General features: G+C 36.0%; 4 protein-coding genes and 1 non-coding gene across 6 annotated transcripts; 4 read left to right on the plus strand and 1 right to left on the minus strand.

Moving 5' to 3' along the window:
* Positions 1-1,169: 1,169 nt before the first annotated feature.
* Positions 1,170-2,810, plus strand: LOC21407962 (probable xyloglucan galactosyltransferase GT11). The gene has a single exon (XM_010108196.2). The coding sequence runs from the start codon at positions 1,170-1,172 to the stop codon at positions 2,808-2,810; it is 1,641 nt and encodes a 546-aa protein (XP_010106498.2).
* An 800-nt stretch (positions 2,811-3,610) lies between these two features.
* Positions 3,611-3,682, plus strand: TRNAG-UCC. The gene has a single exon. It is a non-coding gene; the product is annotated as a tRNA-Gly (tRNA).
* Positions 3,683-3,786: 104 nt separating this feature from the next.
* LOC21407963 (PGR5-like protein 1B, chloroplastic) lies at positions 3,787-6,654 on the plus strand. Its single transcript, XM_010108197.2, has 7 exons — positions 3,787-4,209; positions 4,311-4,373; positions 4,460-4,546; positions 5,189-5,426; positions 5,646-5,719; positions 5,818-5,916; positions 6,354-6,654. Exons 1-7 carry the CDS (start codon positions 3,958-3,960, stop codon positions 6,438-6,440), a joined length of 900 nt encoding a protein of 299 aa, XP_010106499.1. The 5' UTR covers positions 3,787-3,957; the 3' UTR covers positions 6,441-6,654.
* A 218-nt stretch (positions 6,655-6,872) lies between these two features.
* Positions 6,873-10,521, minus strand: LOC21407964 (uncharacterized protein C20orf24 homolog). Of its 2 annotated transcripts, XR_002903121.1 has the most exons (5): positions 10,088-10,521; positions 9,600-9,703; positions 8,287-8,416; positions 8,037-8,177; positions 6,873-6,951 (listed from the first exon to the last, which is right to left on the minus strand). XR_002903121.1 is itself a non-coding variant. In XM_024172303.1 (4 exons), exons 1-4 carry the CDS (start codon positions 10,196-10,198, stop codon positions 8,139-8,141), a joined length of 384 nt encoding a protein of 127 aa, XP_024028071.1. In that variant the 5' UTR covers positions 10,199-10,521; the 3' UTR covers positions 7,705-8,138. The 2 variants fall into 2 exon arrangements, 1 of the variants encoding a protein (XP_024028071.1); XM_024172303.1 differs by lacking the exon at positions 6,873-6,951 and having other exon boundaries at positions 7,705-8,177.
* Positions 10,522-17,043: 6,522 nt separating this feature from the next.
* Positions 17,044-22,763, plus strand: LOC21407966 (oxysterol-binding protein-related protein 3C). The gene is made up of 10 exons (XM_010108200.2): positions 17,044-17,356; positions 18,650-18,743; positions 19,053-19,169; positions 19,281-19,353; positions 19,441-19,559; positions 19,651-19,772; positions 20,213-20,389; positions 20,983-21,127; positions 21,834-22,012; positions 22,137-22,763. Exons 1-10 carry the CDS (start codon positions 17,259-17,261, stop codon positions 22,381-22,383), a joined length of 1,371 nt encoding a protein of 456 aa, XP_010106502.1. The 5' UTR covers positions 17,044-17,258; the 3' UTR covers positions 22,384-22,763.
* The last annotated feature ends 414 nt before the right edge of the window (positions 22,764-23,177 follow it).

Below are 23,177 nucleotides of genomic sequence, written 5' to 3' on the forward strand. Positions count from 1 at the left end.
AAAATAGAAAGGAAAACGGGATGAACTACGGTCGAGAAAATAAAAACGGAAAAAAAATCATTTTCAGAAACATGAGAATAAAGAGAAAATGAAAAGGATGTTCTCAATTTTGATTTTGGGAAAATGGGTCACCAAACGACAATCTTCACAACGTTTTCATTTTTGCTCATCGAAAAACATGAAAAACATTTTCAAAAACGTAAACAAACACGCCCCATATCCACTATTGTAAACGTTTTCATATTTGCTCCTCAAATAACGTGAAAAACGTTTTCAAAAACGTAAACAAACACGCCCCATATCCACTATTGTAGTCATTTACTTTAAAAAATAAATTTAGGAGACTTATTTTTTTTTTTGAAAAGAAATTTAGGAGAGTTAGTAAATAATTTATTAATGAATAATGCTGCACGCTTGTGAAGTATTAAATTATTTTATAAGAATTCCTTAGATTTGCCTACAACTGGATTCAGATATAAGTGCAGAAATACAGAGCAAATGGAATACTAGAACACATATCCACTATTTTTTTTACATAATTTTCAGGTGTTTTATTTTATCTTGCTCAAAGGTCGTGTTCTTGCTTAGAATCAACTAAACCGTCCTAGCCGTCGGATGAGAATAATAATCCCTTGAAGATGTAGAGCGCCAAAAAGGGATCTTTTGACATCAAAAGGCAGAAGATTCCGACTCATGCACGTAACCATGAGACCTCTCTCTCTCTCTCTCTCTCTCTCTCTCTCTCTCTCTCCCCCTCCTCTATCTCTCTCTCTCTCTCTCAATAACTCTATTAAATTGATTATGCCATTCAGATATGCAAATTCGCGGCAATGCATATTTAGAATGTTCCAAAATGTCTTTTAATGGCCCCCCAAAACCTTGAATGCTTCAACATCTTCCCACTTCTGACTTCCTCAATTCACTCTCTTTCCCCATTCTCTTCCGACCCATTTTCCAATCAACCAAAAATGAAAAAAATAACAATAATTAAAAAAACCCCTCCTTCTCTTTTCAAGCAATCCCTTTTCACAGTGAACACATTATCTTTTCTGGGTTCAGAAGCAAATTAAGCCACAATCTTTTTCAGTTTTCAGTTTTTTCTTACCATTATTGGAGATTTACAGAGAGAAAGGTTATGTATGAAGGTCCTCGGAGATCAGATAATGAACATGGGGAGGCAGATTCTCGCAAAATGCCGGTTCTGGTTCGTCGTTTCCACCGCTTTTCTTCTCTGGTACTTAATCCTCTGCTTTTACAATTCAGAATTCACGCCAAGCAAGAGGCCCATTTCTTCATTAGGTAACGATTTCGGCAATTCTGCCAATATCCAACAGCCTAATTTCGTTCTTTTACGTGGAAATTCCAACAAACGCATCAACCAATTATTGCCCGAAGAAACAGGGGACATTAACAATAATAATACCAACAAACGAGAAAGCCCCAGAAATATCCTTCATTTTGAAGATCAAATTTTGGTTTCTGACCAAAAACTGAAGCCTAATATTGAAGATTCTTGCTTAGGCCGGTACGTTTATATTCATGATTTACCGACGAAATTCAACGACGATTTGCTAAAGAACTGTCGTTCGCTTAGTGACTGGACTGACATGTGTGAGTTCACGTCAAACTCTGGTTTCGGCATTCCTCTTTCCAACGCCGAGAGGGCGTATTCTAACAAAGGCTGGTACGCCACGAACCAGTTCTCGTTGGAGGTTGTTTTCCACAACAGGATGAAGCGGTACGGGTGCTTGACAAACGACTCGTCGTCTGCGTCGGCGGTCTTCGTGCCGTACTACGCCGGCCTCGACATCGCTAGGTACCTCTGGGGTGGTCACAACACGTCGGTACGAGATTCCGATTCGGTGGAGCTGGTGAAGTGGCTGAGGGAGAAGCCCGAGTGGAAAAGGATGTTTGGGAGAGATCATTTTGCTGTGGCGGGAAGGATTACGTGGGATTTCAGGAGGTTGAGTGACGACCAATTTGATTGGGGAAACAAGTTTCTGCTCTTGCCTGAGTCGAAGAACATGTCGGTTTTGACGATCGAATCGAGCCCGTGGCACAACAACGACATCGGGATACCGTACCCGACGTACTTCCATCCTCTGAGGGACGAGGAGGTGTTCCAGTGGCAGGGCAGGATGAGGAGGGAAAAGAGGCGTTTCCTGTTCTCGTTCGCGGGCGCGGCGAGGCCTAATATTCGGGACTCAATTCGCAACGAAATCATCGACCAGTGCAGGGCCTCAAAGGGGAAATGTAAGCTCTTGGAATGCAGTTCCGGATCAAGCAAGTGTTACAAGCCGGATTTTGTCATGAAAATGTTCCAGAGTTCTGTTTTCTGTTTGCAGCCTCCAGGGGATTCAAGTACTAGGAGGTCGGCTTTCGATTCGATCTTGGCAGGATGTATTCCAGTTTTCTTTCATCCGGGGTCGGCTTATCTTCAGTATTTGTGGCATCTTCCGAGAGATTTCACCAAGTATTCTGTGTTCATACATGCGTTTGATGTGAAGAATAGGACAGTGAGTATTGAGAAGACTTTGGGTGGAATTCCGAGGCAGAAAGTTGCGGCCATGAGAGGAGAAGTTATAAGGCTGATTCCAAAAGTGATATACGCTAGTTCTAAATTGGAGACTCTTGATGATGCGTTTGATATCTCAATTAAGGGAGTTCTTGAAAGAGTGAGCAAGATAAAGAAGAAAATGGAAGAGGGTAAGGATTCTAGTTTTGATTACCCGGAAGAACTCTCTTGGAAGTATAACTTTTTTGGGACAGTGGGGGAACATGAATGGGATCGTTTTTTTTTAAGAATGTAATAAGAGGGTAGAAAACTAGTAGGATTAATAATTGTTTAAAAGGCAAAAATAAAATAAAATAAAATAAAAAAAACACAGGAGACGAGATTTTGTAGTTGTACACAACACAGGTAACTCCAAATAGTCAAATTTTTCTGTACATGTATTTTCTTGTTGCCTTTGCTATATATGTTTTCTTGTCTTCTTTCTTTAGTTTCTCTCTCTCTCTCTCTCTCTCTCTCTCCTGATACATCTACAAGAAAGGGCTTGGGGGGCTAAAGACAAGTAGTTATATGATCTAATAGCAATCCAAGTGATTTGGTTACGGCATACTTTAATGGATATATGCTGAAATGCTGGGGAGATTTCGGAACAAGATTTTCACCCTTATTTGCAAGCTCAACGTTGATTGATATTAGCAACGAAAAGCATGCAAAACTCGTAGAATCTAATGAAAATCATCACTCTCATAATCATTAGTGTGTACTATGTACACACGCAGTCATTGAAAAGAAAAATAAATAATAAAAGAATGGTGCTAAACCATAACTGTGAGACTACGTATTAAGCCAAGTCCTTATCTTGCTTTATCAGAAAATAAAGAGAGAGGTTTGAAGAGATTCATCCCAAATGAAAATGTCTTTTTGTTTGAGCTTGGAGGAACAAAATAAAAGAATTTTCCAATCCAATAGATCATCAATTTTTGTAACAAATAAATAAAAAGCAACTCCGCAGCAGGACAAAACTATTCTTGCTCTGGTCTATTAATTTGCAGGAATATTTTTAATAAATATATTTTATAGACAAAACCCACCAACCTAGCGTTTGTAGTCCAACGGTTAGGATAATTGCCTTCCAAGCAATAGACCCGGGTTCGACTCCCGGCAAACGCATATGATTACTTTCAATTTTTCCCCTGTCTTTTGTTTTTTCTTAAAAAAATCTTTTTGTTCGCGACTAAACACCAGAACCAATCATGAGGTAGGAAAATATCAGGGATAACCAACCAGATAGTTAAGCGCCAAAAGCAACAACGACAACCTCAAGAGCAATCTCGTCAAATCGCGCAAACTCCTTTAGACGCCATCTATTTTCTTCAAAATTCCGTGGCCCAAATTAAGCCGCTTCGAAATCTGAACCACATATTTTTGCTCTCCTCTCCTCACGAATGCTTCCAACGTCTCCGTCCTCTCGCTCCATGGCCAGCGGCGCGTGCCCCTCCTTCGCTCGCCACGGGATCGGCACCTCAATCCCATCAGAACTTTCCAGAAGCTCCAGAACCTTCTCCATCCGGATCTCCGCCAACACTAACAACGTCACCACTCGCGATCACGACCAGCTCGCCCAAGGCCCCTCTTGCATCTACGTCGGTCCCATCGAAACCGCCAGCAAAGAAACCTTGGAAGCCCTCTATCGCCAAGTAACAACAACTTCGTTTTCTCCTCAATTTTTATTTTTTTATTTCTATTTTTAGGCTCAAAATTTAAATATATATAATTTTTTTTAATTTTGTTTTGGTAGGCACAGGATGCGTATTACAGCGGAAAGCCTTTAATAGTCGACGACATGTTTGATAGAGTAGAGGTTTGTAATTGTAGTACATAGTTTTTTTTTTTTTTTTTCCTTAAAGGAGATTTTGTTTAGAGGATGAATTTTAAATTTTTGAGCAGTTGAAGCTACGGTGGTACGGCTCAAAATGCGTTGTGAAGTATCCTCGTTGCAGTCTTAGGCGACAATCGACGTATGCGGATGCTGAGGTAAATCTCTTTTTAGGATCATTTTTAGTCTTATCAATACCTTAGAGCTCGTTTAGTTGGAGGATTCGTTCTCTGATTCGAATTATGGTATATGATTTGTTGTAGTATTTTCTCACAAAAAATACACGTAAATTGAAAATAGTTCTAATCTCATGATTTTAATCTATAAATCAAACGGGCTCTTAGTTTTGTACAAGTTTATTGCATTTGGGTGCTTAGCATGTGACCAATTTGTGAATGTCCTATCATGTAGGAAGTGAGTATATGATTCCCGGAAAAAAGACAAACAAATAGTGTATCATATTGAAAGTCTAGACTTGAGGGCATGGTGTTAGATTTACTTTTATATTTGGGGATTAGGTGTAGTGGGTTTTCATCATTATTATTATTATTATTTAAACTTTCTACAATAGGTACTACCGGTAGTGCATATTTTTGAATGTTGGTATGGTTAAAAACTTAAAATCACGTCAAAATGAAAGACATGCAAAACTGTTAGAACCTTATACAAATCTGATGGTTTCAAACAGAATTTTACTGTAGGGAATTAAATTTTCATGCCCTACAGTAGAATTCTCCTAATCCTTTTTATACATTTTTTTTTTCTGGACTTGAATATTGAGTGACATGGATGTAGGGCAGGAAGATTTATCTCAGGTTTTCACATTAGCGAGCATATGGGTCCTTTTTTTAGCCATTGGCAGTTCAGCGTGCGCAGTGCCAATAATCTACACTATTGGCCTTGCTTATCAAGATGCATCCAATTCAGGGCTTTCTTACGTTGAACAAAGACCTGCCTTGGAGTTTCTTGCCACTGTAAATGGCATCCTATTCATGGTCTTTGGTTCTCTGGTTGGCGTCCCAATTGCCTCAGCTTCTGGTGAGTCACTACAATCGGTTGTGGGATGTGAATCATGTTCTCAATTTTTCAATCATTCTTTTTTCACCCTGTTGTCAAATACATCAGTTATGATTCAGCTTCATGTCTTAAATACTGATTTTTAGAAATCTTAAGATTATCTAAGAAATTAATCTCGTTAAGTGATATTATTATTTCTCCTATGCAATTGACTTTAGTACATGTGTTTACACTTTACAGTTAAAGTTCTTAAAGGACTGTGGAGAAATGACTTGGTAGCACTGAAAGGGGCATGCCCAAATTGTGGGGAGGAGGTTAGTCAATCATCAGATTTCATTAGTCTAAAAGTGTTTAGAAGCTTTTTGTTTGCCCCTTTGTCCATTCTCACCGTCTCTGTGGCGTGGTTCTGCAGGTATTTGCTTTTGTGAAATCGGATCAGTCTAATGACTCTCCTCATAGAGCAGATTGCCATGTGTGTGAAAGTTTATTAGAGTTCCGCACCAAGGCTGAGGTAATTAGTCCATTTCTGTTTCGCGGACCTGAAAAGTAAACTTATGTTCTTTTTGAGAGCTAAGCCACTAATGAAGCCAAGAGATGTAACGTTTAAATTCATTAAGAATAGTCTTAAATGCGGATACTAATTACAGGATTTGTTATCCTTTTTATGTTCCTGTAAGTCTAATTTAGAGAATTTGGAAAGTACTTTTCCTAGTTGTTGGTCGTGGAGCTTAGGCTATGTGTCCTTATTTGGCGTTATTACAGTTTCTCTTTTTATTGATAAATGCCCATCTTATAGTCTTTTTTTTTTTTTTTATTGGCAAAAAACCTCGTGTTCTTTTATGAGTCATGGCTTGTTTGTTTACTGAAAAAGATGCTTCGAAAAACTCTGTATTTGGAACTTTCTGGGTTTTCTTTTGCATTCCTCATGTTGGGTTTCTCATTGTGCAGAAAACGATTTCACCGTTGGGTAGGAGATGGATTTATGGTCGCATTTATCTTGTGTCCAGAAGAAACCGACGTCAAAGATGGATGTGATATTTTACCGGTGTTATAACTGAGCTTTATGTACAGTGGCCACTCATTCTTTTTCCTTTTCTCTCTCGCTTTTTTTTTTTGTTTTTTTTGTTTTTTTGTTTTGCTCCTTCAAAGTTAAATTGTAACATTACAAACATTACAAACAGAAACGTCTTTTTGTGAACTCCGTGGAATATTTAGCTGTTAAAAATAAAATAAACGACAGAATCAGGTGGATGGAAATTTTGGCAAGATTTGAATTGTTAACAATAGGATTTACAGCACCTATTCCGGTTTAGAAGTCTACCGTATCTTTTACAACTTCGTTATTAAAATTCGTAAGTACATCGTTCAAATATACAAGTTATCGTATTATTTTTAAAATTCATAAGTCTATTCTAACTTGTACAACTACAATGTTTAAAATTTGCATGTTCTAACGTAGAATGCACAAATTATCATCTTCTCAGCACAGCGTTTGAAATTCTTCTCTTGATACTAGTATAAGTTTCCTAGGAAGGACCTTGTAGTCCTAAATAAACAGAAAATTGCAAAATAAATAAATAAATAAAATAACAGAGCAAAATAAAATATTATAATACCAGTGGAGTGTAATAATAACAAGGGGAAAATGATGGGAGACTGAATCGTTGCTTTACTTATTACGAATTATGATAACTTTTAAACAACCTGACTTCCTAAGTCGGACTACAGACTTGTAAAAGTTATTTTTACATGTATATATTTTTGACATTAGATTCAAGTCAAAATCACATTAAAAAAAAAAAAGTATATCCAATCAGCTCAAAGCAGAATCCTACAGGCTATAGCAATCCAGTGTAAAATTCTCATATTGGTTATTAGAAATGATAAATCATTACATCCATAATATTAGAATAAGATTATCACATAAAACATCATGACAATATTTTGTTGTATGAATCACCAATAGTGAAAACATCATCTTTTTTCTACCAAAAAACGCAATTTCTTTACGCAACTATTCTAACAAGTGGAACCATCTTTCTTTACGGAACTAACAAGTAGAACCCGCAATTTTGTTAGTATAGTGATGCATTATTCGTACTATATTTTTCTTCATTTTCTTGATCGAAGAAAATGACAAGGTCAGTTTAATAAAGAAGTTGAGAACTCGATTTCATAATAAACAATTTTGTATGTCAGAAACATTAAAGCAGATTTATAAATTTCATCAATACGAGTTGAAAAACAGTATGATGGTTTTCCGGTATGACCAACTCGCATGTCAATCTGGCAGAGGAGATTCCCAAAATCCACGTTTTATTTACGTCAAAGGACTTCCTTCTAAGTACTTCGAAAAGAATAAAGAGAAATAACATTTGAACCAAGTAATCTAGGACCTCAAGAATTTTGCTCATTGAAACTTTATTTAAGGTTGCAGAACCAAAATTTCGATAACCAGTTGTAGAGGGTCATGAATCGCTATATAGGAGCTAATGTTTATGAAGCCAACTGTTGAAACATCTATTTACCACAAACCAGAATGCTAGCACACCCATGCGCTGCAAGTTCAGAATGATAAAAACAATCATAAAGCAAAGATCAACTAATAATGACTACTTAAGAAATTCTCACTGTTTGTTAAGCTACGCAATAGCACCTCAAGCATCCGAACCTAAAATCTCAGCAACTCCTTACGGATAGAGATGGTCGCTGAATCTGTAACACTTTAGCCAATTAGAAGTGACCCAAGCTGTATACCAGAATCCATGCAAGCTGGAAAACAGAAAGTGAGTAAAACATGAGTAAACAGAATCCACTTTGATGTATAAAAGGCATAGTTCTTTACAGAGAGAAAATCAAAGAATTGAGAAAGTTAGGCTACCAGAAAAAGAGTTATGGAAGCAAAAAGCCCTTCTTGGAGCAGAGCTCCATGACCACCAAAATCTTCTTCATCAACCTTAAGTATCATTGCATAATAACCGTATATAATCCCAGAGGATAATGCAAGAAAACTGTAAACGGCAATTAACACAATCAGGTTAGAAAACAATATGATGTTAAAACTTCCAAAATAACACAGGAATAAAGTTGCATGAGTGAAAGGTCAATGACGTGGCATTTAGCATCTACAGTTGTAGAAGTGGGTGGATTAAAGATATCCAATCTGATGGAACTTGTAAACATGTATTTCTATTGATAAAGCACGATATCACAGTGGCAGCAATATTGTCCCTCATGAACCCTATTTAGTTTTTCCTTTATACCAAAGTCATCTAATGTCCAACTCCTTTACAACCTTTTGTTAACAACCATCAATGAAATAACATATGTTACGCCAATGGCTCAATAGAAACTAGTGACTTTAAGAAGACTTAAGGGAGGGCGACCTTTGCTATCAATGAAGCACCAGGCCTTAAGATGAGTACTTACCTGACCTTTACACAATTTGTATTAGTGAAACAGTTCAATGCTTTGTTTCAATCACAATCCTAACCAGTTAGCCTAGCAGCATCTAAGTGTAAGAGAAATATAAACACCCTGCCCCCATAAAAAATATTTTAGCAAACCAGAGTGGCCACCCCAAAATTTTGCCAGTGACCAGCCTTTTCAGCTCAGGTATCAAATCCTCAAGCCACTCGCTAAAGTGAGCCCCATCTACAAACACATTTTAATGCAGTTTGAATCTTTATTTAACACCACACGCACAATCTATTCTGGTTCACAAGATAAATTATAAGTTCTTAACTATTGAATCTTTGTCAAACAATGCTTATAAAATGCCCTTTCTTGGAGCTAAACCTATTTCCTTCCAACCATTGTATCATATCTATAAGGTACAGAGCGTCCATGAACTTAACAAGGCAGATTGCTACCCTAATTCCTCTCTGCTTCCTTGTTCTTCTCTGCGATTCTTAAAAAACAAGACAAGCGGAGCAATCCTCTTCACAGACAAGGCAACCGAAAAAACAATCAAGTAATTCCAAACCCTCCACTTCTTTACAGAAAAGTTTATCCACAATCTAAAAGACTCCCAACATTACCTATCTGCATTAATTCCTATAAATCTGAGATGTGTAAAGATCCACGAAAAGTCTAAGCTAGGGCCTTCCAACTATTGAACAAAGAGAACAAAGATTTATCTGTAAATCATAACTGAATCATAGCTTTAAAAGATTGCCCAAATCATCAACTTACATGATAAACCATATACCGCCGACCAAAGGTATCGCTCCCCATAGTAACCCACATACCAGGGCTACCGCTTGTCGAATCCAATGCAAGACATCACCCAATTGATCCTGCAAGAATTGTGCTAAAGGGATCAGCATCGGTTTTATACGTTAATTTGCTTAACTGAGACAAAGAGAAGTCTAAAAATAAGCTCAAGCTAATCCACTTGAAGAAATCCAGAAAACTAGTTGAGAATATTATCTCCCAAAACATGTTTTTATGTACCAAATCTGATGTTTTAAATCGGAGCTTCCAATGATACTCCGTTTAGATTCCCAAGAAACACTGGAAATTGGACAAACAGTACAATCCCGACACCGGAGTTATGGCATTCTACTCTCTCTCCCCCGGCAATCCTTTCTTTTCCCACACTTTCCCAATAACCAAACAAACAAAACAAAAAGCAAAAATGGTAGAACTGAAAGGACGAAGAAATCGAGAAAACCAAGTACCTTGTCCCACGAAGCTTCTGGATCCAATAACTTCGCGAATTTGAAAGGCGACAAATGCCCGTTCTGGTGCTGCTGTGGACCGTTCAATTTTACGGATTTCCCTTCTTTCATGCTTCGAAATTTGTGAAAAAAATCGACCAACAAAATCAGATTAAAGCTATCCGAGATTGCGAAATTTCTGAAGTTGCAGAGATTCGTGGATTACAATTCGGCTAAATTTTCCGATCAGTGATGTTTTATTGTTGAACAAAGACGAGAGTTACAGTAAGGATCGGGAAATTTTAAGGGTTTTTATGATTTGGCGGAGGAAGAAGCGGAGAAGCTAATTTGATTTGATTGAGGAATGGGGAAATGAATCGAAATTAAATTGGATGGAAAATTGGGTTTGAGGAATAAATAAATAATGATTCTCAAGATAAATAAATAAATAAATAGAATTATGAAAGGATGCTTCGCTGTACTGTTTGATTCTCGCGATGGTGGACTTGCACGTGACATACGGAGAGGGAACACGAACGCCAGCGTTTTTAGTTTTCTTTTTTTCTTTTTCTTTTTCTTTTTCTTTTGACAATATATTTTTTAACATTTAAGTTGATGTCACTTGACATTGGCTTAATTTGGTAGTGATGTGGATTTTAAAAAAAATATTTTTAGTTGTGCCGAAGAAAGAAGCAGTTATTTCAAGAAGCAGCTGGGTGTTTGATAAATTGTAATTATAATAGCTGTGCTGGTTCTAAAATCAGTATAATAGCGTTTGGTAAATTTTGAGGTGAAATTACTGTGGGTATGTAAAATGACCAAAATAGACATGATATGAAACTTAAATATATATAATTGTTTTTTTTATTGAAAAATACTTGTTAACTTTAAAAACACATAATGTTATGATTTTAAATTTTTTAACAATCAATTTATGATAATTAATTCTCTTTTTTTTTTCATTTCTTCATTCATAATATAATTACAACTAAAAGAAGCATTAGTGACAATTACTCAGGGACAATTGTAGTCTTCGAGTTGTGGAATTGTTTTGTGCTCTCTCTCTTGCAAAGTTTAGCAGAGACAGTTGCAGTCTTGATAACGCAACCAAATACCGTAATTATCAATTTTGGTGGGGTTCTTCTCAAAAATTTGTAAGAAAATATGATAAATTTGTTAAGAAATTTCATGCCAAGAAACGAGCTCAACCAAATAATAATTAATTATAGGACCACAAATAAAGAGCATTTCAAACATATTCATATCCATACACACACACTTACGTAAATGAGCAAATTCACACATTGATGGGTGAGGCCCTCGGATCGGGCTAGGTGGAGCCACCTAGCTTCGATTAGGATTATCATTTCCTAATCAAAATACCATTGGTATAATAGGATTATTAATGAAGCATGCTAAAGTGAAGCTATGCCATTTATTTATTTACTTGCATTTGATTGTTTAAGTAAAAAGAAATAAATATATGAAGTATTGTTTTATGGCACATTTTGCTTATTTTTTTTATGTGCTTATTTTTTTGATAATAAAAACTTTATTGATAAAATTCAATAACAAGGGTAGAGGACAAAGGTATCCTAAAATAAAAAAGAAACAAAAATGGCCAGGTGTGAAAAACTGACTAACATACAAAAAGAGCAAGATAAACACATAAACGGTATCTCCAATCAATTCCCTATTACATCTTTCCAATTCAAAATGACCAAAGTAAACGGGAACCCCTGAAGCAGCCCATAGCAATGCATAGAACTTTATCTTCTCAAAAATATCAATTGGCCCCATCACCTTTTCCTAAAAAATTATGCCATTCCGTTCCATCCACAGAGATCATAACAATGAGAGCACCATACTATTCCATAGGACTATGGCCTTCTTATTAGTTCTTTCGATTCTGGATCAGAAGAACCAAACAAAACACGTAAACAAATGTATATTGTTAGCAACCTGGTATAATTATTTGAAGGCATGGAATTTTTTTTGGAATATGTTTATATTTTTGGCAGAGAAAGGAAACAATGATGAGGATACATCCCTGCAGCAACAACTTTTCTGATTGCCCAACCATGATGGGGAGTAAATACCTGTGCATACGCCTTGGAAGCTGGATCTTTAAGGGAATTGCCCCTGCCACATGAGCATTGGTACCTGTTATTCCATGCATAACTAGGCATGCACCTTAAGCACAATATATAAGCACCTACTTTGAAGCTTAAACTGGAATCTCATTGCTAGTTCAGCAAATAGTCCACTTAGGCAGATATATTCAAAGCCAATGCCTTCGGCAAATAGTTTGTGGAAGAAGGCTATTAGCTCTCTTTGCTCATAGGAATCAACTAAGAACCAGCTATATATTCCAAATCAAAAATTGGGTGACTCTTGAGCTTTATTTTCTCCATTTTATTACAGTGGTGGAAAATAAATCAGAAACATTCAAATTAGTTCAAAATAAATCACTCACTAAAATTAAAACCACAGTTGAGTTTTTGCAACTAAACTGAAAAAGTATATGAAGTCTACTTCTTCAAATACCAAATACATGTAATATTACTCATCTTATACAACAACCATGTTACACGTAAGGGGTAAGACAAAACCGAAAGCTAATACCATTACTGAATTTCTTGTGCCAATTTGATCAAATTTCTTGTATCGGGCAAATTATACCGAAACGCAAAGAAAGCAAGGGCCAATTAGTTTCTACCATCCCAAATTGTAAGAACAATGATTATTCACTTCAAAACTTTCAGCTCAACAATTTGGCGTATTTTCTCTCCACATTCTAATCATCATTCTAGCTGTTAAGAGTTCAATGAATGTCTTCAAATTCAACTCAACCAAAGAAAACAACCTTGGAAGCCAATACCCAATTGTGCCAAACCACATATTACTTGAATCGACTGTGTAAATTGTGGAAAATTAATTTTCCAAGAAACTCAAATTGACTACAATGTACTTCATGTGTTGAATCTACAAATTAACGAAGTAAAGCAAAGAACAAAAGGAGAAAAAAAATTACAGATAAAGGATAATACATACTCTGCAATGAGTATTTGCTCGAAGAGCACCCAAACCATGTCAAGCCCACGCTTCACTCTCAACAAATTTCTCGAATGACTACCAGCATTCCTTACGCAATTCGATGCCATATCACGATCGAGTAAAGCCTGTAAGGTCGCAATAGACTTCGACGCCTCCGAGAGATCGTTCACCTGAGATCATTCCGATTTTGGTCAAAGTTAAGCAAACGAATTTTTTTCTTCAATCGGATTATTCACGGATTTTCCCGGGAAAATGCAATAGGCGGTGGGGGAAAAAAAGTACCTTGGAGACAAATCAGAAGCAAATTTCGAAATACTAAGATTAATGGAGTACTTACAGCAAAAGCGTGCTTAAGAGGGCTGAGGTTGACTGGCGAAACTCGGGAGAGGAGACCAGAAGAACAGGGAGGCCGGTGAACAACCACTCGTGCGAAAGAGATCGGAATGGAGCGCAGACAACGGGACCAGCGAACGGTGAACGGAGAACGGAGTGTAGACTGGCGAGAGAGAGGAGCGAGAAAGGAGAGAGAAAGGAGCGAGAAAGGAGAGAGAGAGAACAGGGAGTGATGGAGCTTGCAAGAGGTTTTCAGTCACGAGAGAGAGAACGGGGAGTGATGGAGATGAGATGGGTAGATGGGGATTATTTCATTTTAACGTGAGTAAAATGGGAATAAAATTTTTTCATTAATGTGAAAGAAGGGGATTCCCACATAAGTTAGAATCCAAAGCACCCTCAACGCTGCTTCTGACTTTGTTGTGAAAACAGCTTAAAATTATTGAAGAATCACTTATTTTACTTCTTACTAAACACCAAAAATGACTTAAGCTGGACAAAAAAGTGCTTTTTAAGGGTCTAGAAACTATACCAAACGAAGCCATTGCCTTAATTTGATACGATAGTTTTGTTTTGAAGTAAAATTTCCTAAAATTTTGAGAGAATAAGAGAAATAATATATTAGATGAGGAAACAAAAATTAGTGAATTTTTTTAGTAGTCTTTGTAAAAATTGACTATCGGTAATTTTTTATTTTTTAATCGTCAAATTTGTATCAGAATTTATTTGTTTTTTTTCAATCTGATGTGATTTTAACCAAATTTAACGGTTAAAAACTGAGACTACTAATTTCTTAAGAATTAATAGCATAATTGGAGAAAGATATGTCTAAAATTGCCAAAATAACACCATCCTCCAACTCTGTAATTAGTTTATGCCCCTTATTTCTAAAGTAAAATTCTTATTTTGTCACTATTTAAGAGCATCTCTAATAAATTTGGCATCGTTTTTTGTAATAAATTTGGCATATGTCAAATTTTTATGCCTGATTTAATACCAATCATAATACATGTTAAATTTTAGCATCCAATTTCTGTGAGTTTATATATTGGTTTTTTTTTTTTTTTTTTAATTTAAGCGTGGGGGATTCAAACTTTTCGTCTTATAGTGGAGTTGAGTGTGTAGTTACCGTGTTAGGTTATACCTGTAATCACGTGTTTTTTTTTTATCACTTGTAATATTATCATTTTAAAATTATTTTATAATAAAAAAATGTTTAAAGTTGTTAAGCTTAATAATTAAAACAAATAAGAGATATAACATTTAAAATAACAGGCACAAAATAATATAATAGTACGCTATTTCACGTTTGAAGTACCAAATACAACATTAGTATTAGCACCTGACTTTTGTATTGAAGATTATCTACAATACCTCGAACAACAAATATTTGAGCAGCACAACAATTAAAAATTGAGATGTGATTTTATGTTAAAATTTTTTATTCAAAATTAAATATAACTATTTTAAAATAAAATTTTACCGAAATAAAATTTAAATTCTAACTTTAAATTCATAAAAAAAACATGGCCTAAAGCTCGTCACCGTCACGTTGGCGCTTCTGGGCACGGCATTGATGAAAACATGAACATCAGAACATGGAAACATGCACGCTTGCACAGCACGGAAATATCAAAACTCAAAACCCACTCGCTCAATAAAACGCGTGGTCAGGCAAATCAATAGACGATCCTTAACATTTCCTCAGCTATGAAATTTCTCACACTTTGCCCTCAAATTTCAATAAGACAATCCTGCTTTTTGGTAGAATTTCAATAGACAATTTTGAACCTTATACAACCATACCATCCTACTTTACCTTCCTTTTTTTTTTTATTTTTTTATTTTGGAGGGGATGAATTCAATTCAATCACTAATCCCAAGTGTTTAAATGAACCCCCAAAAAAAAAAATTCCTGTCAAAGGACAATATAAAAATGAATTTTAAAACAAACTCAAGATACTTAAATTAACGTATAAATAGCTTCATTATTATGTAATAAATAATATACCATTCAGGTGCTTTTTACACAATGATGCGTAACGAGCACGCTAAGAAACTAGTCCCATTAAAAGAAGTAATAGAATGCAGTGATAAAAAGATATCATAATAGAACTTAGACAAATTTTTAGTGAGAAATTCGATTAATAATTAATTTTGATGCTAAGTGAGCAAGATTTTTTTTAAAAGAAAACTTGTATTCAAATAGAAACAAATAAACAAACAACACAATAAAAGGTTAATAACCAAATAGAGAGATTGATGTATACCTGAGGCTTGAGAACGCGAAATAATTTCAGTACACTAAGATCGAGCACACCTAAGGCTCTATTTGAAAAAACTCTTCCATCAAAATAAGCTTCTGAATGCTGGAGGAACAAAACACTAACCTCCACTCAGAGGGGATATCATCATCACGACACATACAAGAGTCTAACTTGACCAAGCAATCAACATTATTGGTGTACAACTTAACTGAGCGGGAGACACAACCAACACTAGATGGTGTGGAAACCACCTTCGTTATTACAAAACAATAAACAAAAAGTGACGAGAACAACATTGCGACACCTTTATTACAATCTAAAACACAAAGCAAAACAAAAAGAAAACTCAAAGCATCATTGGCACAAACCTCCGATGATGACTCAGCCGACGAGAGGATCACGAGAGAATGAAGAAGGCTTCGAGAGCCAAGCAACAAAGCCACACGAAAGAGACCATCAAATCGCAACGAATGATTCACCTTCGCCACCGCCGCCAACCTCCGGAGACGACACCACCCCTGCCAAAGGAAGCCCCCCCCACTGTCAAGATCGAACCTCCGCAAGGACCCAACCACCCAACGTTGGCGGTACCGAAAAACGCCTCCCATACCAATTTCTAATTTCTAAATGAAGCTTGATCCGTCATAACTAAGCCATTCCACAACACACTACCACCATCATTGAAGAGCCCTTGACAAGACGAGCTCGGGAACTGATTTTTATGGCTTGGAGTCTAGCAACACGTTTGGATGCGGTGCTGGAATTCCGGTCAACACTCAAATTTCTTTTCTCTCTCTTGTTCCTCTGTGTCAAAAGACAGCTATGAGCAGATGTTTTTGAGATTTGGCTTCTAATTTCTATGGTTGAAGGAAAAAATTGATTTTTTTATTGGCATAAGTGAAATTAATCTAAATAGTAAATGAGTAAGGCTTCGTTCGCTTTGCGAATTTGAGTTTTTAATTCGAGCTGAGATGTGACATTTTCTGAGAGCTTTTAACTGTATAAACCTATAACTGAAAACTCGAATCGGTGAAATGAATAAGGCATAAATGTATCTTAAATATTCCTGTAAAAGAAAATCCCTACAAGCAAATATCTTAAATAACTGCAAAAAAGATTTGTCAAGTCGCAATTAAAGAAAATATTTTTATGACATGTTTAGTTCATTAATTCAAATTTTTAATTTAAATTGAGATATAATTTTATGTAAATTTTTTTTATTATAATAAAAAAAATAAATGTGATTATTTTTTAAAATTTTTTATTATAATAAAATTCAAATTAACGGGACCTTTAATATTACAACACTCCTTCAATTTCTCATTTTCTCAAAGACAAAAAGCAAAACCGCCAGCCAAGAAATGCCACCTCTCATCCTCGCTGGTTTCTGAAATTCCCAGATCCTCATTTCCACTTCTCCTCTTTCCCGCCCAAGCTTCTCATTTTCCCAAGGCGTTTCGCTTCTGCTTTCAATTTTGCTGTATTCGATCACCGACTTAGGGTTTACAGTGAGGGAGATTGAGAGAGAAGGAGAGATGAGTAGTTCTAAGAACAATGAAAGCAAGGGCTTTTTTTCCGCCATGACTTCCGGTCTCACCAAGTTCGGCAACGCCATGCACCGATCCGTCAACGGGTTCGCTTTTTTTTTTTTTTAATTACCTTTCCTTTCTTAATTCAGATCCTTTTCTTTTGATTTTGTAATTGAATTGAATTGAATTGGACTGTCTAATTCAACACCGAATTTCAACAATATGATGTTGATTCGTAGATTATTGTATGGGATGGATTTTGAGTTCATTGGTTTAATATGCCGGCGAATTCAATTTTATCATTTGAAGTTTGTTGTTCTTGTTGTTGTTGTTGTTGTTGTTGTTTTTCTTTTTCTTTTTTTTTTTAACATTGAAGTTATCGTTCTTTAGTCTGTACTTTATGCAATTTTGTAGCTGATTTCAGCTCCTTAGTTAGTTCATGAACGTAATTAATTTGAGCATATTGTTTTATCCGCCCATGTTGTAGAATAGAAATCTTTCTTTCCTGTTTTTGATAGAAGTGGATTAATATAGTCCTTAGATCTGATAAGTATCTTAGTCATTTAATATAAGAATTTAATGGTTCTCTTGTCTGAATAGAATCATATGCCTGTATAAACTTTACGCGTGCCCCACTTATCAGCTAATTTCAATTTCTTTCCTAAGCACGTGATTCGTCATCTGTAATTTATAAATCATGGAAATAGATGGCTCGTTGTTACAAGAGCGAAGCAATTTCTAATTTGCAGGTTAAGAACTCTACTATGTTAAGGATATTGCATAATTGGGTAATAGCTCAAGTTCCTTGGAAGTGAAAACATGGCATTGACCTTTTGTTTTCCCTCTTCTTTTTCTTAACAATTTCTTCTTCATTATGTTTTGCATTTCTATACGTCCAGAGAATCAATTCCATTATGGTAGCATTGTTCTGTTATTTAGAAGGGTGGTTTTCAATGCCATTGGTCAGAACCCCTCATTCCTGTCAGCTTCACACAATAGATATAGAGAACTTGAGAACTTTTGGCCCTGTTTTTTTACTGTTCAAATCACAAATTCAAGCTTTTTGCTACAATGTTTTCTCTCACAAAAATTTGAAATTTAGTTAAAATTTTCCACTCCCGCGAAAAGAACGGGCATTGTGAATTGTTCACAGTTTAGCCTATTCATAAATTAGTCTTTGATTTAGCAACTGGTTACAGTTTCTTACCAACAAGTGTGTTCTATTAGTTTTGGACTCTTCCCATTTTGCATGTTTTTGCCATGATTTGATTCCATTCTTTGGTTTGTTCTGTATAATGATTGAAAAGAATACGTGCTGGTCTTCTTGGTTGTGATTAAGGAGTGAGTCTTGTCTATTAGAATATGATTTATGTGTTTTTGTCTTTGTTTGTTCTTAGGTTGCTTGGTTATGAAGGAGTAGAAGTTATTAATCCGGAGGGAGGTAAAGAAGATGCAGAGGAGGAAGCTCAGAGAGGAAGGTGGAAGCAGGAGGTATGCTGAATATATGTATATATGTGATTTAGATCATGCTTTTCTTGCGTGTCTACAATTTACAAAGTTTTGTGTTTCCAATGATCAGTTTCCTGTTAAGGACGACAGTTTTCTCTAGATTTTGTGTACTACTTTGTGCTTATATTATGATTAATGACTATCTACTATGAGACACATTTTGTGTTCATATCACAGTTATTCTCAAATAATAAATAATGAACTAGTGGCTTACTTCATTTTTGGCCAATGAACTTGACAGCATTAACCTTACACTAGTCCTGATATTTTGGGTTCGTTTTTGTTTCTAAGGAACGAGACAGTTACTGGAAGATGATGCACGAGTATATAGGTTCAGATATTACATCACTGGTGACACTTCCTGTCATTATTTTTGAGCCAATGACTATGCTTCAAAAAATGGCAGAGGTTTGTTCTGCTGTTCTGCTTAGCATACTTGCAACATTCTTTATAGCTGTTTTATATATATGATGTTTACATGATCTACATTAGTATAAATCACTGCTATGCTTCTAACAGTTAATGGAGTATTCCTACTTATTGGATCTTGCTGATGAATGTGAGGATCCATACATGCGATTAGTTTATGCCAGTGAGTATTGTCTCCGATTTCCTTTCAAATAGCAAATGCAAGACTCGTCTTACTTTTCATTGATGTAATTTATGTTGCTTCTTGCAGCATCATGGGCTATATCTGTCTATTATGCATACCAACGAACATGGAAACCATTTAATCCTATCCTTGGAGAGACTTATGAAATGGTTAATCATGGTGGAATTTCATTTATTGCAGAGCAGGTTAGCTTTTGTAATTGTAATTCTGCAGCATACTCATTTTCTGCACGTTATTCCTATTCTAGGACGTCTCACAATATCTTTTCTACTTTAGGTAAGCCATCATCCCCCGATGAGTGCAGGACATGCTGAAAATGAACGTTTCACTTATGACGTGACATCGAAGTTGAAAACTAAGTTCTTAGGAAACTCTGTTGATGTGTATCCTGTTGGAAGGTAATAGTTGGTTTTCAACTTAATTTCTGATTTCTAATTTCTCTTTCAGTGTGTGTACTTCAAACTTGCTCAGACATCATTTTGCTTTAGTTCACTCTTCTTCTGTTGATCTCTACATCCTTTATTCCTATCCTCACTCAAGGATTCGGGCTTGAAACTCTTCTTTTAGTAATCATGGGAGATATGACTTATGGAGTTTTGCTTTCTCCTACCTAACTTAAGTTCGATGGTAACTAAAAAATGTAGAAATATTTTGGGAAGAACTTAAATGTGGATGTTGCATCTGCAGATTATTGCTTATAAATCAATATATCTAATGCTTGTCACTAAAGGCTCTTTGTCGTTGGCTCCTGTTTTTCAGTGCAACTGGTTGATGTTCACTTTTGTACATGTGCAAGCTTTGTAAGAGAACATGTGTACGTACTGTCTAATTTTTGCAGGACTCGTGTGACTCTTAAAAGAGATGGAGTTGTTTTAGATTTAGTGCCTCCTCCCACGAAGGTTAACAACCTGATATTTGGGCGGACTTGGATTGATTCACCAGGTGAAATGATTATGACAAATCTAACAACAGGGGACAAAGCTGTGCTATATTTTCAACCATGTGGCTGGTTCGGGTATTTGGAACATCCCTTTTATGATTTCTCTTCTAAAATGCATAATATATCTTAGTGTCTCTTTATGTTCTTATAGATTCTGTGATCCGTTACCCCTGGAAGTTTTAAGTTCTGGTGTAACAGGGAAAACTTTTTATAATGTTTGACTTTGATCTCATTTCAGGAATGCTTGCAATTTTTCCTCCTTTTGTCTTCTTAAAAAGTAGTCACTTCATACATAAATAGGAATACAAAGTTTGAATACTTCACCGAAATGCTAATTGTGTCCCGCAATTTTGAATACATTCCCGTAAATTTCACTCAATTAGAATAAATGTTATTCTTTCTTGTTTTTTTCTTTTCTATTTTTTTATTTTTGAAATTGAGGGTGGGGGATTTGAACTCTACACCTTGTGGTGGAGCTAAGTGTGGACATACCGCTGGGCTATATACCTGTAACCACAGATGCTTTTCTTTTTTGAGTTCTCTTATGTATTCGTTAAAATTACTCCTGCTGCTGCAACTATTGTGGTCATTGAATATATTTTCCCCATTCTTGAATTCCGCTTTCCCACTTTAGTAGTATTGTCTTAAAAGTTAATATTTGGTTTCAGAGCTGGTCGCTATGAAGTGGATGGATATATTTATAATGCTGCCGAGGAGCCAAAAATATTGATGACAGGGAAGTGGAATGAGTCATTGAGCTATCAACCGTGTGACTTGGAAGGGGAACCTATTCCAGGCACAGAATTGAAAGAGGTTATTTATGGACCTTCTCTCTCTCTCTCTCTGTCATATTTGTAGTGTGTTTGATACTTTGCATGAAAGGCAAACAAACATAGGATGGGAACAGTTTATCATATTTCCTTCTACAATATGCATGATTTTGAATTGATTACAAGTCAGCATGCTGTCAATGGAGCAAAACCGAATGTTTTTGCAAGAAACATGTGACTTTTGTTTAGGCGACCTGCTAGCTTGTGCAAGCTTAAATGGCAATGGCCAATCTCATTTTTTGAGCACTTGCCTTGGGACTCTCTTTCAGGAACCTATCTCGGTTTTTAGGTTTTATATTTGGTACACAGGAGAACTTTGTTTCGGAGTCTCAAGTGCAGTAAATTGATTCTTTAGTGAAAGTTCAAAAGAATTGGTGGTTCAGGCCTTCAACTTCTGCTTCCCTATTGATTCACGTGTACAAAAAAGAAGACTGATTGTTGCTAGAAAACGGTTTTTCTATTCTGGCAACTGTGTTGACTGGGTCATTCCTTTCGTAATTTACTTATTTATGTTGGGAAAAGAAACTGAATCATCTAGATTTTAATTTGACGGGATCATTATTTTAGACAAGGTTTCTAAGTAAGCCAAACACTTCTTAATAACTTGTATCTGACATTCATGATTCACTTATTTTCTTCAGCTGGTAAATAAATTATCACGATTTGTGCTGAAAGCTTCTACTCTGCAGGTTTGGCATGTTGCTGATGTGCCTAAGAATGACAAATTTCAGTACACACATTTCGCACATAAAATAAACAGCTTCAACACTGCTCCTAAAAAGTTGTTAGCATCAGACTCTCGCCTGCGTCCTGATAGATATGCACTTGAGCAAGGTGATATGTCCAAAGCCGGTGCAGAAAAGAACAGGTATGCCTCTCTTTAAAGTTCGTTCTCTAATTCTTTTTCAGTGTAATTTTTTGTTGGATTTCATCCTTACACGATTGTTTCTTCAGTTCAATTCTAAACTAGATCTTTCATTTTCCCGTTTCAGTTTGGAGGAGAGGCAGAGAACTGAAAAGAGACAGCGAGAGGCCAAGGGCCATCAGTTTGCACCAAGATGGTTTGATTTGACAGATGAAGTTACTCCCACACCTTGGGGTGAATTGGAAGTTTATCGGTACAACGGGAAATATACGGAACATCGTGCTGCTATTGATGCATCAGGATCCGTTGATGAGGTTGATGTTAAATCCTTAGAGTTCAATCCATGGCAGTATGCTGACTTGTCTGCAGAATGACGCATTCCGGTTTTCATCCTGCTTATTGGAATCTTCTGCAGTTGATTGTTATAATAAACCTGGTGGCGTTACATGTGGAAGCAGTGTTGTTGGTACGATTACTTGGACGTTCCTTAGTCCTAGATTTTTGTTGGACTTGGCCCAGTTTATTTCCTGAGGCAAATTCTCTTACTGTTTATTGTTGGAATGCTTTCCCAAATAAACGAAATAGTGCAAAACTAGAATAGAAAACTGGAAGGGGTTGTATTTTAGCCCTTTTTCTTGTTAGTACTTTGATCAATACTCACCCTATGTAACGCTCTCTCTCTGTCATGTTAATATTTGTAATTTGTGTTTGCTTCTATATTGCCAGTTGCAATATTAAGAGTATGATTTGCCTACGAGGTGGTCGTTTTTCTTTTTCTTTTTCTTTTTTTTTTCTTTTTTTTTTAAGGCAAAACAATTTGTTTGTCTTCAAACTTCGTTCCCCGTGTATTTGTTGAGGTAATAGGGTGTAATCACCCTTTTTTTTAAGGCAAAACAATTGGTTTCTTCAAACTTCGTTATGTTGTTCCTCGTGTATTTGTTGAGGTAATAGGGTGTAATCACTTTTTTGCTAATTACTTAGCACCTGAAGCTTGGAACAATATCGTGACAAGTAAAGAAATATGGAATTTGAACTACATGACACTGGCGTTATTTGAATTAAAATGGAATCTTACCCTATTTGTTCCTCAATAGAATTTACTTTCAGTGTTGAGATTTCTGTGTGACATGCATAAAGTTTTCTATTCAAAACTTGTTTTATCTGTGTG

The sequence above is a fragment of the Morus notabilis genome, unplaced genomic scaffold (genome assembly GCF_000414095.1).
Source record: "Morus notabilis unplaced genomic scaffold, ASM41409v2 Scaffold46, whole genome shotgun sequence".
NCBI lineage: Eukaryota > Viridiplantae > Streptophyta > Magnoliopsida > Rosales > Moraceae > Morus > Morus notabilis.

Excerpts from the sequence above, each read along its gene's own strand:
- LOC21407962 (XM_010108196.2), top strand. The coding sequence starts at position 1,170 with ATGGGGAGGCAGATTCTCGCAAAATGCCGGTTCTGGTTCGTCGTTTCC.
- LOC21407963 (XM_010108197.2), top strand. The coding sequence starts at position 3,958 with ATGCTTCCAACGTCTCCGTCCTCTCGCTCCATGGCCAGCGGCGCGTGC. Across the intron at positions 4,210-4,310 it reads TGGAAGCCCTCTATCGCCAA|GCACAGGATGCGTATTACAG; the intron begins GTAACAACAACT and ends TTGTTTTGGTAG. Across the intron at positions 5,720-5,817 it reads GCCCAAATTGTGGGGAGGAG|GTATTTGCTTTTGTGAAATC; the intron begins GTTAGTCAATCA and ends GTGGTTCTGCAG.
- LOC21407964 (XM_024172303.1), bottom strand. The coding sequence starts at position 10,198 with ATGAAAGAAGGGAAATCCGTAAAATTGAACGGTCCACAGCAGCACCAG. Across the intron at positions 9,704-10,087 it reads CAGAAGCTTCGTGGGACAAG|GATCAATTGGGTGATGTCTT; the intron begins GTACTTGGTTTT and ends CAATTCTTGCAG. Across the intron at positions 8,178-8,286 it reads CTTCCATAACTCTTTTTCTG|CTTGCATGGATTCTGGTATA; the intron begins GTAGCCTAACTT and ends TCTGTTTTCCAG.
- LOC21407966 (XM_010108200.2), top strand. The coding sequence starts at position 17,259 with ATGAGTAGTTCTAAGAACAATGAAAGCAAGGGCTTTTTTTCCGCCATG. Across the intron at positions 19,773-20,212 it reads GATGTGTATCCTGTTGGAAG|GACTCGTGTGACTCTTAAAA; the intron begins GTAATAGTTGGT and ends TAATTTTTGCAG. Across the intron at positions 20,390-20,982 it reads CAACCATGTGGCTGGTTCGG|AGCTGGTCGCTATGAAGTGG; the intron begins GTATTTGGAACA and ends ATTTGGTTTCAG.